The following is a 14,371-nucleotide window of genomic DNA, read 5'->3' as shown; positions in this document are numbered from 1 at the left end:
CAGTGACAGTGACTCTCTCTGTGACTCTCAGGTGTTTGACCTGCGTCAGTGACTCTCTCTGTGACTCTCAGGTGTTTGACCTGCGTCAGTGACAGTGACTCTCTCTGTGACTCTCACGTGTTTGACCTGCGTCAGTGACTCTCTCTGTGACTCTCAGGTGTTTGACCTGCGTCAGTGACTGTGACTCTCTCTGTGACTCTCAGGTGTTTGACCTGCGTCAGTGACTCTCTCAGTGACTCTCTCTGTGACTCTCAGGTGTTTGACCTGCGTCAGTGACTCTCTCTGTGACTCTCAGGTGTTTGACCTGCGTCAGTGACTCTGTGACTCTCTCTGTGACTCTCAGGTGTTTGACCTGCGTCAGTGACTCTGTGACTCTCTCTGTGACTCTCAGGTGTTTGACCTGCGTCAGTGACAGTGACTCTCTCTGTGACTCTCAGATGTTTGACCTGCGTCAGTGACAGTGACTTTCTCTGTGACTCTCAGGTGTTTGACCTGCGTCAGTGACTCTGTGACTCTCTCTGTGACTCTCAGGTGTTTGACCTGCGTCAGTGACAGTGACTCTCTCTGTGACTCTCAGGTGTTTGACCTGCGTCAGTGATAGTGACTCTCTCTGTGACTCTCAGGTGTTTGACCTGCGTCAGTGACAGTGACTCTCTCTGTGACTCTCAGGTGTTTGACCTGCGTCAGTGACTCTGTGACTCTCTCTGTGACTCTCAGGTGTTTGACCTGCGTCAGTGACTCTCTCAGTGACTCTCTCTGTGACTCTCAGGTGTTTGACCTGCGTCAGTGACTCTCTCTGTGACTCTCAGGTGTTTGACCTGCGTCAGTGACTCTGTGACTCTCTCTGTGACTCTCAGGTGTTTGACCTGCGTCAGTGACTCTGTGACTCTCTCTGTGACTCTCAGGTGTTTGACCTGCGTCAGTGACAGTGACTCTCTCTGTGACTCTCAGATGTTTGACCTGCGTCAGTGACAGTGACTTTCTCTGTGACTCTCAGGTGTTTGACCTGCGTCAGTGACTCTGTGACTCTCTCTGTGACTCTCAGGTGTTTGACCTGCGTCAGTGACAGTGACTCTCGCTGTGACTCTCAGATGTTTTACCTGCGTCAGTGACTCTCTCAGTGACTCTCTCTGTGACTCTCAGGTGTTTGACCTGCATCAGTGACTCTCTCAGTGACTCTCTCTGTGACTCTCAGGTGTTTGACCTGCGTCAGTGCCACAGGCAGTGACTCTCTCTGTGACTCTCAGGTGTTTGACCTGCGTCAGTGACTCTCTCAGTGACTCTCTCTGTGACTCTCAGGTGTTTGACCTGCGTCAGTGACTCTCTCAGTGACTCTCTCTGTGACCCTCAGGTGTTTGACCTGCGTCAGTGATTCTGTGACTCTCTCTGTGACTCAGGTGTTTGACCTGCGTCAGTGACTCTGTGACTCTCTCTGTGACCCTCAGGTGTTTGACCTGCGTCAGTGACTCTGTGACTCTCTCTGTGACTCAGGTGTTTGACCTGCGTCAGTGACTCTGTGACTCTCTCTGTGACTCTCAGGTGTTTGACCTGCGTCAGTGACTCTGTGACTCTCTCTGTGACTCTCAGGTGTTTGACCTGTGTCAGTGACAGTGACTCTCTCTGTGACTCTCAGGTGTTTGACCTGCGTCAGTGACAGTGACTCTCTCTGTGACTCTCAGGTGTTTGACCTGCGTCAGTGACAGTGACTCTCTCTGTGACTCTCAGGTGTTTGACCTGCGTCAGTGACAGTGACTCTCTCTGTGACTCTCAGGTGTTTGACCTGCGTTAGTGACTCTGTGACTCTCTCTGTGACTCTCAGGTGTTTGACCTGCGTCAGTGACAGTGACTCTCTCTGTGACTCTCAGGTGTTTTACCTGCGTCAGTGACTCTCTCAGTGACTCTCTCTGTGACTCTCAGGTGTTTGACCTGCGTCAGTGCCACAGGCAGTGACTCTCTCTGCGACTCTCAGGTGTTTGACCTGCGTCAGTGACTCTCTCAGTGACTCTCTCTGTGACTCTCAGGTGTTTGACCTGCGTCAGTGACTCTCTCAGTGACTCTCTCTGTGACCCTCAGGTGTTTGACCTGCGTCAGTGATTCTGTGACTCGCTCTGTGACTCAGGTGTTTGACCTGCGTCAGTGACTCTGTGACTCTCTCTGTGACCCTCAGGTGTTTGACCTGCGTCAGTGACTCTGTGACTCTCTCTGTGACTCTCAGGTGTTTGACCTGCGTCAGTGACTCTGTGACTCTCTCTGTGACTCTCAGGTGTTTGACCTGCGTCAGTGACTCTGTGACTCTCTCTGTGACTCTCAGGTGTTTGACCTGCATCAGTGACAGTGACTCTCTCTGTGACTCTCAGGTGTTTGACCTGCGTCAGTGACAGTGACTCTCTCTGTGACTCTCAGGTGTTTGACCTGCGTCAGTGACAGTGACTCTCTCTGTGACTCTCAGGTGTTTGACCTGCGTCAGTGACAGTGACTCTCTCTGTGACTCTCAGGTGTTTGACCTGCGTCAGTGACTCTCTCTGTGACTCTCAGGTGTTTGACCTGCGTCAGTGACAGTGACTCTCTCTGTGACTCTCACGTGTTTGACCTGCGTCAGTGACTCTCTCTGTGACTCTCAGGTGTTTGACCTGCGTCAGTGACTGTGACTCTCTCTGTGACTCTCAGGTGTTTGACCTGCGTCAGTGACTCTCTCAGTGACTCTCTCTGTGACTCTCAGGTGTTTGACCTGCGTCAGTGACTCTCTCTGTGACTCTCAGGTGTTTGACCTGCGTCAGTGACTCTGTGACTCTCTCTGTGACTCTCAGGTGTTTGACCTGCGTCAGTGACTCTGTGACTCTCTCTGTGACTCTCAGGTGTTTGACCTGCGTCAGTGACAGTGACTCTCTCTGTGACTCTCAGATGTTTGACCTGCGTCAGTGACAGTGACTTTCTCTGTGACTCTCAGGTGTTTGACCTGCGTCAGTGACTCTGTGACTCTCTCTGTGACTCTCAGGTGTTTGACCTGCGTCAGTGACAGTGACTCTCTCTGTGACTCTCAGGTGTTTGACCTGCGTCAGTGATAGTGACTCTCTCTGTGACTCTCAGGTGTTTGACCTGCGTCAGTGACAGTGACTCTCTCTGTGACTCTCAGGTGTTTGACCTGCGTCAGTGACTCTGTGACTCTCTCTGTGAATCTCAGGTGTTTGACCTGCGTCAGTGACTCTGTGACTCTCTCTGTGACTCTCAGGTGTTTGACCTGCGTCAGTGACAGTGACTCTCGCTGTGACTCTCAGATGTTTTACCTGCGTCAGTGACTCTCTCAGTGACTCTCTCTGTGACTCTCAGGTGTTTGACCTGCATCAGTGACTCTCTCAGTGACTCTCTCTGTGACTCTCAGGTGTTTGACCTGCGTCAGTGCCACAGGCAGTGACTCTCTCTGTGACTCTCAGGTGTTTGACCTGCGTCAGTGACTCTCTCAGTGACTCTCTCTGTGACCCTCAGGTGTTTGACCTGCGTCAGTGATTCTGTGACTCTCTCTGTGACTCAGGTGTTTGACCTGCGTCAGTGACTCTGTGACTCTCTCTGTGACCCTCAGGTGTTTGACCTGCGTCAGTGACTCTGTGACTCTCTCTGTGACTCAGGTGTTTGACCTGCGTCAGTGACTCTGTGACTCTCTCTGTGACTCTCAGGTGTTTGACCTGTGTCAGTGACAGTGACTCTCTCTGTGACTCTCAGGTGTTTGACCTGCGTCAGTGACAGTGACTCTCTCTGTGACTCTCAGGTGTTTGACCTGCGTCAGTGACAGTGACTCTCTCTGTGACTCTCAGGTGTTTGACCTGCGTCAGTGACAGTGACTCTCTCTGTGACTCTCAGGTGTTTGACCTGCGTTAGTGACTCTGTGACTCTCTCTGTGACTCTCAGGTGTTTGACCTGCGTCAGTGACAGTGACTCTCTCTGTGACTCTCAGGTGTTTTACCTGCGTCAGTGACTCTCTCAGTGACTCTCTCTGTGACTCTCAGGTGTTTGACCTGCGTCAGTGACTCTCTCAGTGACTCTCTCTGTGACTCTCAGGTGTTTGACCTGCGTCAGTGCCACAGGCAGTGACTCTCTCTGTGACTCTCAGGTGTTTGACCTGCGTCAGTGACTCTCTCAGTGACTCTCTCTGTGACTCTCAGGTGTTTGACCTGCGTCAGTGACTCTCTCAGTGACTCTCTCTGTGACCCTCAGGTGTTTGACCTGCGTCAGTGATTCTGTGACTCGCTCTGTGACTCAGGTGTTTGACCTGCGTCAGTGACTCTGTGACTCTCTCTGTGACCCTCAGGTGTTTGACCTGCGTCAGTGACTCTGTGACTCTCTCTGTGACTCTCAGGTGTTTGACCTGCGTCAGTGACTCTGTGACTCTCTCTGTGACTCTCAGGTGTTTGACCTGCGTCAGTGACAGTGACTCTCTCTGTGACTCTCAGGTGTTTGACCTGCGTCAGTGACAGTGACTCTCTCTGTGACTCTCAGGTGTTTGACCTGCGTCAGTGACAGTGACTCTCTCTGTGACTCTCAGGTGTTTGACCTGCGTCAGTGACAGTGACTCTCTCTGTGACTCTCAGGTGTTTGACCTGCGTTAGTGACTCTGTGACTCTCTCTGTGACTCTCAGGTGTTTGACCTGCGTCAGTGACAGTGACTCTCTCTGTGACTCTCAGGTGTTTTACCTGCGTCAGTGACTCTCTCAGTGACTCTCTCTGTGACTCTCAGGTGTTTGACCTGCGTCAGTGACTCTCTCAGTGACTCTCTCTGTGACTCTCAGGTGTTTGACCTGCGTCAGTGACTCTCTCAGTGACTCTCTCTGTGACTCTCAGGTGTTTGACCTGCGTCAGTGACTCTCTCAGTGACTCTCTCTGTGACTCTCAGGTGTCTGACCTGCGTCAGTGACTCTCTCAGTGACTCTCTCTGTGACTCTCAGGTGTTTGACCTGCGTCAGTGACTCTCTCAGTGACTCTCTCTGTGACCCTCAGGTGTTTGACCTGCGTCAGTGATTCTGTGACTCGCTCTGTGACTCAGGTGTTTGACCTGCGTCAGTGACTCTGTGACTCTCTCTGTGACCCTCAGGTGTTTGACCTGCGTCAGTGACTCTGTGACTCTCTCTGTGACTCTCAGGTGTTTGACCTGCGTCAGTGACTCTGTGACTCTCTCTGTGACTCTCAGGTGTTTGACCTGCGTCAGTGCCACAGGCAGATGCAGCAGCAGGCAGCGACGGCGCAGGCAGCTGCAGCAGCGCAGGCGGCCGCCGTGGCGGGGAACATTCCGGGGCCGGGCAGCGTGGGGGGCATCGCCCCCGCAGTCAGTGAGTACCTCTCCCTCTCTTCCTCCTTCCCTCTCACACACACACTCTCTCTCACACACACTCCCTCCCTCTCACACTCTCTCTCCCTCTCTCACACTCTCCCTCCCCCTCCATCCCCCTCCCTCCCTCCCCAGGTCTCTCTGCAGCAGCGGGGATCGGTGTAGATGACCTCCGCAGGCTGTGCATCCTCAGGCTGAGTTTTGTGAAGGGCTGGGGGCCGGACTACCCCCGGCAGAGCATCAAGCACACCCCCTGCTGGGTGGAGGTGCACCTGCACCGGGCCCTGCAGCTACTGGACGAGGTGCTGCACACCATGCCGCTGGCCGACCCCGGACCCGCCAACTGAGATACGCACTATACACACTCACACACATACACACTATACACACACTATACACTATACACACGCACACACATACACACTATACACACACTATACACAGTATACACACTCACACACATACACACTATACACACACTATACACACGCACACACATACACACTATACACACTCACACACACTATATACACACGATACACACACACTCTATATACACTATACACACTATACACACACATGCGCACACACTATACACACTATACACACACACACTATACACTCACACACTATATACACTATACACACTGTACACTCTCATACACACTATATACACACACTCTATACACACTATACACTCACACACTATACACACACTATACACACTATACACACACACACTATACACACTATACACTCTCTCATACACACACACACACAGACACACCATGCCGCTGGCTGACCCAGGACCCGCCAACTGAGATACGGACTATACACACACACGTTACACACACACACTCACGCTCACACACACTATGCACACACACAAACACACCATGCCGCTGGCTGACCCAGGACCCGCCAACTGAGATACGCACTATACACACACTCACACACACTATACACTCAGACTCACACACACACACACACACACACACACAGAGACTATACACACACACCATGCCCCTGGCTGACCCGGGACCCGCCAACTGAGATACAAACTGACACACACATTCATACAGACTTGCACAGATACACATTCGCACACTGAGACATACACTCGCGTTCGTACACACACAGCCGCACACACACGGCTGTTGCCGGCACTAACACGTTGATGGGCTCACACGGTAGCTGACGCTGGACGCGGTAACTCCACACCTGCTCTGGCTCCCAAACGCTCGACCAAGCGCCTCGAAAAGAACAGCTGGACTAACACAGACCAAAATTCACAATCACACACCTCCCCAAACCCCCCCCCCCCCCAATCGGCAGCCAACGCTCTCAGCCACCCAATCAGGACCCGCACTGAGGTAGAGGGAAGAGCCGGGAGCCCGGCGACCCAAAACCCCGAAACTCTGGTCCCGTCCCAGAGTCAGAACACACGGACCATCTCAGAACCGCCACTAACCTCTGCGGACCGTCGCTGCTCATCCAAGACCAGGACCCGGGTCACTGAACCAGAACCAGAACCAGAACCAGAACCAGGACTGCAACCAACTACAAAACACCAACTGCACAAGACCAATGAACTTAATACGGTTCGGGGTCAATTCGATTTCAGATTCAGTCAGTTAAGGAAATTGATTGAAATTCCATTTCCCAGATGGAGAAAAAAAAGAAAAAAACATTCCATGAGGATTTTTTTTTTCAGTCAGTGGAATTTCAATTCATATTCCCAATTGGACTGAATTGGGAAGAGAAGGGACCCCCGTGTCCGTGGACTGCGGGACCTCTCTCAGAGCCTGGGATCCACAGCCCTCACTCCCGGGACCCAGCGAAGGTCCCTGTGTGTAACGTGGCTTTGTGTTACTTCTCTGTATGCCGTTCTAAACGCTGACCGCCATCGAGTGGGGCTTCTGCACTGTCCTCAGCTTCACCGACCAAAACTACAACAAAAAAAAAAACTACCAAAAGAAAAAGAGCCAAAAAAAAGTTTTAAGCAGCTTTAAAAACAAAAAAAAAGGTCACGTCAATGTTAGTGATTATACAGTGCAGTATGTAACAGTTTTGTTTTCGTTTTTATTTGCCAAATCAAGTTTTAACTCACCAAAGCCAGTATACCTCAGTCACAGGCAGTGTGAATTTTCGCTGTTTCGTTCGTCGGCCGTTGACCCTAACGCACTCTCCTTGGTAGCCCAAAATGTCTCGTCGCCATGGTTCTGGGGGCAGCCCCCCCCCCCTGTCCCCCACCCAGCATGGGGGCATCCATTGGTCAGCCGTCGATTTACTCAGTTTACCCTTTAAAGTGAGGATGTTTTTTATGTTTTTTTTTCTTCGTGTTCTAGAACCCTTCTGCTTTCAATTACCAGAAATGATTGTTACATCAGCATCAGAATATTCAGATAAGAATTAGAATCTTCAGTTAAGAACATTCTACTTGCATATTTGTGACCTCACACCTTGATGGGGGTTAATTAGGTTTGGTGCAGAGATGTTTCATGCACCTGAGAGATGTCGTCACAGGCTGCATCCCCTCACGTGGGGGAAAATTGCACAACACTTGAGTATCCCTACAGCAGGGGTTGTGAATATCCTGCCGGATCGATGTGTGTGTGTGACAGGTGAGATCCCGCTATGGAGCATCAAACCGCTATCTCCCTGCCCAAGAGACCGCACTCCGGGAGGTGTGTTAGCCTGTTCCGCTAAAGGCCACGGGCCACTTTTCAAGTCTCTCAAGTTTTTTAAGCAGTCGGAGCCCAGGCCCCCTCCTGCCCTTGCAGTAGACGCACACCAATGTTCTGTTTGTTCAGCACTGGCCCTTCCCAAGGTCTTCTCCTCCTACACCTGTAGCCTCGTGGCTGAGGTTCATGACTGGAACCCGGAAGGTTGGTGGTCCAAGCCCCGTTGTTGCCAGGATAAGATCTGCACAGCTGTCCTTGAGCAAGGCCCTTAACTCCGCATTGCTCAGGGGGGGGGGGTTGTCTCGTTTAGTCTAATCAACTAAGTCGCCTTGCGTAAAAGCATCAGCTAAATAACAAATTATTTATTATTAGACCTTCGCCTCCTTTGCTTATCCCCACATTAGAACCTTTAGAGTTGTCCTTTCTTGCGTCTTGTAAGGAAGATCATTCAATAAAACCCCCCCCACTGTGCCCCACTGTGAACACGACACTATGCGAAAAGTGAAAAATATGTGTGTACATATATTTGTGTGTATATGTCATTTTGTTCATTTTGGGGTGGGTCAATGGGACAGAATCTCCCCCCAGAGCCATGGCGATATCTCACCAGACACCATTTCAGTTGATAATGTACAATAATTAAACGGATCTAGCTCCGGCATGGATAAGTTGCGAGCCCTCGAGTGTTCAGACAGTGGTGGTTTTTAAGTGGCAAGACTTGGAAACGAATCATTTCCGTGTTATACTTTTGCAGCAGGGTTGATATCGTACAGGCTCAGGTTTGAGGTGATGAACAGGCCATTGGAGTTCAATGGAATCAAAAAAAAAAAAAAAAGTTTTTAAAAAAGTTTACTTTTTATCGAGTAAAACCTCCCAGAAACGCTTTCTGTAACGTTACGTGTGCCTTTAGTGTATCGTAGAAATTAAGACACTCAAAAACCCCTCACGCAGGATTGTAAAACAATCTCCTCGTCTTCCTCGTCTGTTAATGTACAATAGTGCACTGGATAACATTGTAAAGAATGCATCCCATAGACCATATATTTTTCTTTATATATTTTTTGTTTTCTGGGGAAAACCAAAATATTACATGCTGTTTTAACAGTGTGAAAGCGCATGTTTAGCAACAGGACTAGCGTTGCTGTGGGAATAGCCAATCACGTTAGCATGTTAGCGGAGAGCTCTGCGCTAAATTGAGGCTTAATGCCTAGTGGGCGTATTAGGTACTACCTGTGGCCGCAGTTCCTGAACACATTGCAGTAAAACGCAGTAACACTGTAGAACAGTTTTTATTTTTTAAATGCATGGCGACACACTGATTTGTCCATTATAAATAAAAACTATTTTGTTCAAGCTTTATCTTTGCCTTATAGATAGCCAGGATTGCCTGAGGCGACTGATAGTAAATGAGACAAGGTGTGCCGTAGTACTCAGTGTATTTAGCCCTACTACGTTGCTTGTGCACCGGGTTCGTGGTGCCGAATGAAGACTGCATCAGGGGTATGGTATTATGGGATCATGTGAAAACCATGTCGCGCCCTCTACACAAGTATCCAGTGATGTTCTGTGTTATAATATTAACTCGCTGTATTAATTTCAGTTGTTGAAATATGGCACACCACAACAGAACGACATAATTTTAGCATTACGGTCCCCGACATCTGATTCAGCTTTAATAACGGTATTTCATCCTTTCATTCGTCATGTAAGGCCAACCAAATGTTAACGGTTTTTAATCGAACAATGTCAGTTATGAGTAATGATGTAAGAGTCACATGACTCAAGTCAAGGGGGGGTAAAAAAAAAAACAAAAAAAAAACGTGATCGACAGCATTCCGCCTATCAAGCAGTTTTGTTCTATTTTGAAATATAAATATATATATGACTTTTATCGAGTGTGAACTTTAACGTTATTCGATTCGGCTATTTTAATTGTTATTGTTATTTCTATTCTTGTTGTAATTATCATTATTTGAATTATTGTAATAGGAGATGCTCCTATGATGTTTCTCTGTACACCAAAGTTAATTAAAAAAAGACAACTGCTAAAAGTCATTTTGATAAACCTGGCGGTGATAAACATCTTTTGTGTGTGATGCTGGTTTGCTGCAACTACACTTCCAGGTAACACAAGACATTCTCACAATGATGCTGCCATGTTGTGTCAATGTTATAACACTGGCAGAACGTTCCAGTAACGTAATGTGCTTTTTGTCACACTGTTGATCTGCACCCGCAAGTGTGGGTGGGACAATGCGATTTGTAGTCAGTCTCTTATTTTTAAATAGGTAAACACTGAGTAAACACTATTGAAAAAACAGTGAGATGACACTGCAACGTTTAAGCAACTCGCAACTGCTACGCATCTTACGAAAGAGACAACCTACAAATATCATGGGACATGCGTCATCACTTTGCAATCACAGGGCTGCCCTGTAAGAAAAACTGTACAATATACATTTATGTAATTGGAAAAGCTCAGTATAATATGCAGTTGTACAGCAACAGTCACACAGCACGGTCCACTGCGGTCCAACAAACTATTACATGTACTACTCTGCTACACCCTTGTGGGTAACTAACTAAACAATGCAAGTTTCATTTGTATACTACTTTTCACAAAGGACGAGTGGGTGAAGGCCCTTTACAGGCATTCCGGAACCTGGGTTTGAAGGTAATTTACAGGAATTCCGGAAGCAGGGTCAGAATGCCCTTTACAGGAATTCCGGAAGCAGGGTCAGAGTGGCCTTTACAGGAATTCCGGAAGCAGGGTCAGAATGGCCTTTACAGGAATTCCGGAAGCAGGGTCAGAATGGCCTTTACAGGAATTCCGGAAACAGGGTCAGAATGCCCTTTACAGGGATTCCGGAAGCAGGGTCAGAATGCCCTTCACAGGAATTCCGGAAGCAGGGTCAGAATGCCCTTTACAGGAAACCAGGAATTCCGGAACCAGGGCCTTTACAGGCATTCTGGAATTTGGGAACCAAGATCTGCAGTCCTAAACTATGGATATTCTATCAACATTTCTCTTGAGTTAGCACATTTTTAGAATGATAAACTATTATGAATTTGGTCTGTTGGACACTTGAAAAGGACACTGACATTACTTTATTTCTTGTAGTCTGTGGATTTCCTGTGGAATGCAGAAAAGGTGAGGTCCCCCTACACTTGTTACAAAATAAGGAACTGTTTCGCAAAAACAACAGCATCTTAAAATAGGTCATACAGATAGAACCATGAGTTTTAATGCTTTCGGATGGTATGTCCTGTTACCATAGTGACGGAAAAAAATGAATGAACGCGAAAGCTGGGCTGGGGAGACTTAAGGGGTGAGCTGAACATTCTACGGCTGTTGCAACAATCACTACTGCTAATTGACAGCAGTGGCGTTCTGGGGGAAAAAAACTTTCAAAGGGTTAATAGAAGGTGTGTCAGAATCCTGGGATACCGTAACGACCTTCCATCAGCCGTCACATTTGTGCCGACGTTCTGCCCCTCTGTGAAGGAGAACACTAACCACAACATGGGGGAGCCACTGCAATCAAATCCAATCCCTTCCCGTCCGGAATAATGACTCCCCAGCTGCCGAGGCGATCCCGGTTTAAACCGGCACGCTTATTAGCGCTCACAATGCGCTTACAAATGGGGTTTGGCTCTATTAGCAGCTCAGTTAAAATTTTAGACCGGCTCATTTCAATTACCGGGGAATGGGCAGGTCTGGCCCTCCATAGAGGTGAATTGGCACTTGTGTGTACAGTATACTGTACACATACTGAGGAGGAACAGCAGGGGTGTTAGACTATGATTCCTTAGAGGGGTGGGGTGAGGTGAGATGGGGGGGGGGGGGGGGGGTTGCAGCAATTACATAGGCAGTTCTGGGCTGTGCTCCAACACTTCCTGCCAATTCTTGCGAGCAGGCTTCTATTGGTCCAATTTTCTAATTAGCACGTTAGCTGCCCATTTATCGGAATTCTGTACAGTAAGATGTTCTGTGAAGTCACATGGAAGATGCATTTATCAGAAGAGATCTTCCTTGGGTTTACGGGAACGTCTGAAAACAATGAAGATGCGTTAAATTTTACGTCTTATATAAATTTAGCACACTCTTATCTTGATCGACGTACACAACTCGCTGTCTATTCGTGCTACGCTTATGTTACGATAGCTTGGTATTTATTGCAGCAAGTGAGGTTATGCAAGTTGCTGGATGGTAGGGTACAACAGGAATGCCCCGCTTGAATAGGCATTAAAATATATATAAATTTAAATTAATTATAATTAAATATTTATTTTATTTATGCTTCGTGATTAAACCCATAGTTGTGGGTGTAGTGCTCTACATACTATTTTACAAAATGAAGGAACCTGGAACCAAAAAATGTTTCATCATAGATCAACGCCATTGAAGAACCATTTTTGGTTCCCTGAAGAACCATTCAGGCCAGGATTCCGAAAAGAACCCCTTTTCTGGATGGCTCCCTATAGAACCATTCAAGGATCCACAAAGAACCATTTTTGCTCCTAAATGACTAAGTCACTTTTTTTCTGCTACAAGGAGCCTCGTGAATTTAAGTACACGTGTCAAATTCACAGACACATCATTATAAAATAGTGACTATGCTGAAATAAAAAAAAACAAGCACTTCAACAGCTCATTGAAATTCAAGGACTCCCCTTGAGAGAGACAAATTCAAATCCAAGCATTTTCAAGGATTTCAAGAACCTGTACGAACCTGATAAACGGCATGGATGCAAATTAATTTCCGCCTTTTAGCTGGCAGACTGTGGCAGCATCAGCTAGCATAGCATTCATTCGCAGAACACTGCAGTCACTGTAGCTGCGGCAAAGAAAAGATGCTATTAATTAAGGCCACAACATTGACAGGGAATACACATACCAGAGAGCATTAACCTTGAATTGTATTGTAATTGTTAAATTGCTCATACGCTCTTAGTCATGATGAAAATACACCACAGAAAACATAATCCATCAAGAATAGGTGAAATTACGATGAATGTAGGCAACAATAGGAAACTCAACAATACGTCATGAACCCTTTTAAACTGCTTAACCATAATTGGTGGTGGAAAATCCACCCTCATAACTCGGCTATTCTTTAGCAAGAGCGTTCTTTCTGGAAACAACTACAACTTTATTTTCAAGAGTTTAATCATTGCACTACGCTGCTTCCCCAACAAACATTTAAATACAATTTCAAAAAACATAAAATAAAGAAATCAAGAGTGCTATGAATGAAGTCGATGGACAAGAATAGGCTGCACCCAGTCCGATGCAGTTTCAGCATTCCGGAAGTGGGGTATGTCATCACTTGACCACCAGGGGGCAGCCTTTCTCTTCCTCTGACATCCATAGCGCTTTAGTTCATCTCGGGAACAATTTGGCTCAGTTATGCAAGTGAATTCATACTTTAGATTCGGGGGAAATTAGGAGTGAATTACCACGTTTGAAAAAAGAGGACAACTGGGTGCTTTTAATGTTCAGGGAAGTGCAACCTTAATGGAATTATATTTATTTAAATGATAATTATAGGCTATAATTATCCTATATATTGGCTATATGACATTATATAATATAATTATTACGAACCATTTGTATTTTTCATGAAAAACCAAGTAAAAAGCATTTGAGCTGTGCCAGTTATAGTCTAAAATCTGTGTTTTTCAATAGGCTGCATATGAATTGCTTTGCTAGCTACTAAATGCGCAAATTAGCGTTTCTAATTATTTTCAGGAGGCATTTATCACAATCGTGTGTTTAAATATTCAATGGAGGTAGCCAGTGGTTTTTCAATCGTCTGAATTTGAATAGTTCAACATTCCTCTGTGGCAACTATTTAGTCAAAATGGAAGCCCAGCAGTAGGCTACACCCACTAGCCCGTTGCTAATAATGACACAAGTTATCTTTTGACACCACTTAAAACGTGGCAACAACCACTGAACGGCTGCAGGCGTTTAATCCAATTCACAGTAGCCCTAAATAAAATTGTGTCCGTGTAGCCTAAGACAACGAAGTGATGTCGGAATGCTTCGGAAAGAATCGGAAAGTTAATTACGGCCGGGTGGGGGGCACTGGGGACCAGCGCGCGGCCTGATCGCTCCGTCCATATGGGCGTTGTTTGATGGACATGCACATGGGGGCTTTTAACATAGAGGCGGTAATTTTGTGCCCACAAGAGATTTTTCGCCTGCTTTGATATGAATGTCTATTAAAGACAGCAAATGGTATTAATGCATAAAATCAGTCTGGCCGTAGTTGGGCGTGTTTTTTTTAAATATTTTGACAGCCCGTGTGGGCGGTGCTGAGTTATCCGGGAGGACCAGCGACGCGCCGCAGCCGCAGTACTGAAC

At 47.2% G+C, this 14,371-nt stretch overlaps 1 protein-coding gene across 1 annotated transcript in view; it reads left to right on the top strand.

The window, feature by feature from the left end:
• Nucleotides 1-10,066, top strand: part of smad10a (SMAD family member 10a) — a 34,959-nt gene extending 24,893 nt beyond the window's left edge. The window contains 2 exon segments of the mRNA XM_061254706.1: nucleotides 5,180-5,318; nucleotides 5,453-10,066. Coding sequence (XP_061110690.1) covers nucleotides 5,180-5,318; nucleotides 5,453-5,664 — 351 coding nt within the window. The 3' untranslated portion in view covers nucleotides 5,665-10,066.
• Nucleotides 10,067-14,371: the final 4,305 nt, after the last annotated feature.

This window comes from Conger conger, chromosome 9, assembly GCF_963514075.1.
Source record: "Conger conger chromosome 9, fConCon1.1, whole genome shotgun sequence".
Classification (NCBI taxonomy): domain Eukaryota; kingdom Metazoa; phylum Chordata; class Actinopteri; order Anguilliformes; family Congridae; genus Conger; species Conger conger.
This window is presented reverse-complemented; position numbering and strand designations above follow the sequence as displayed.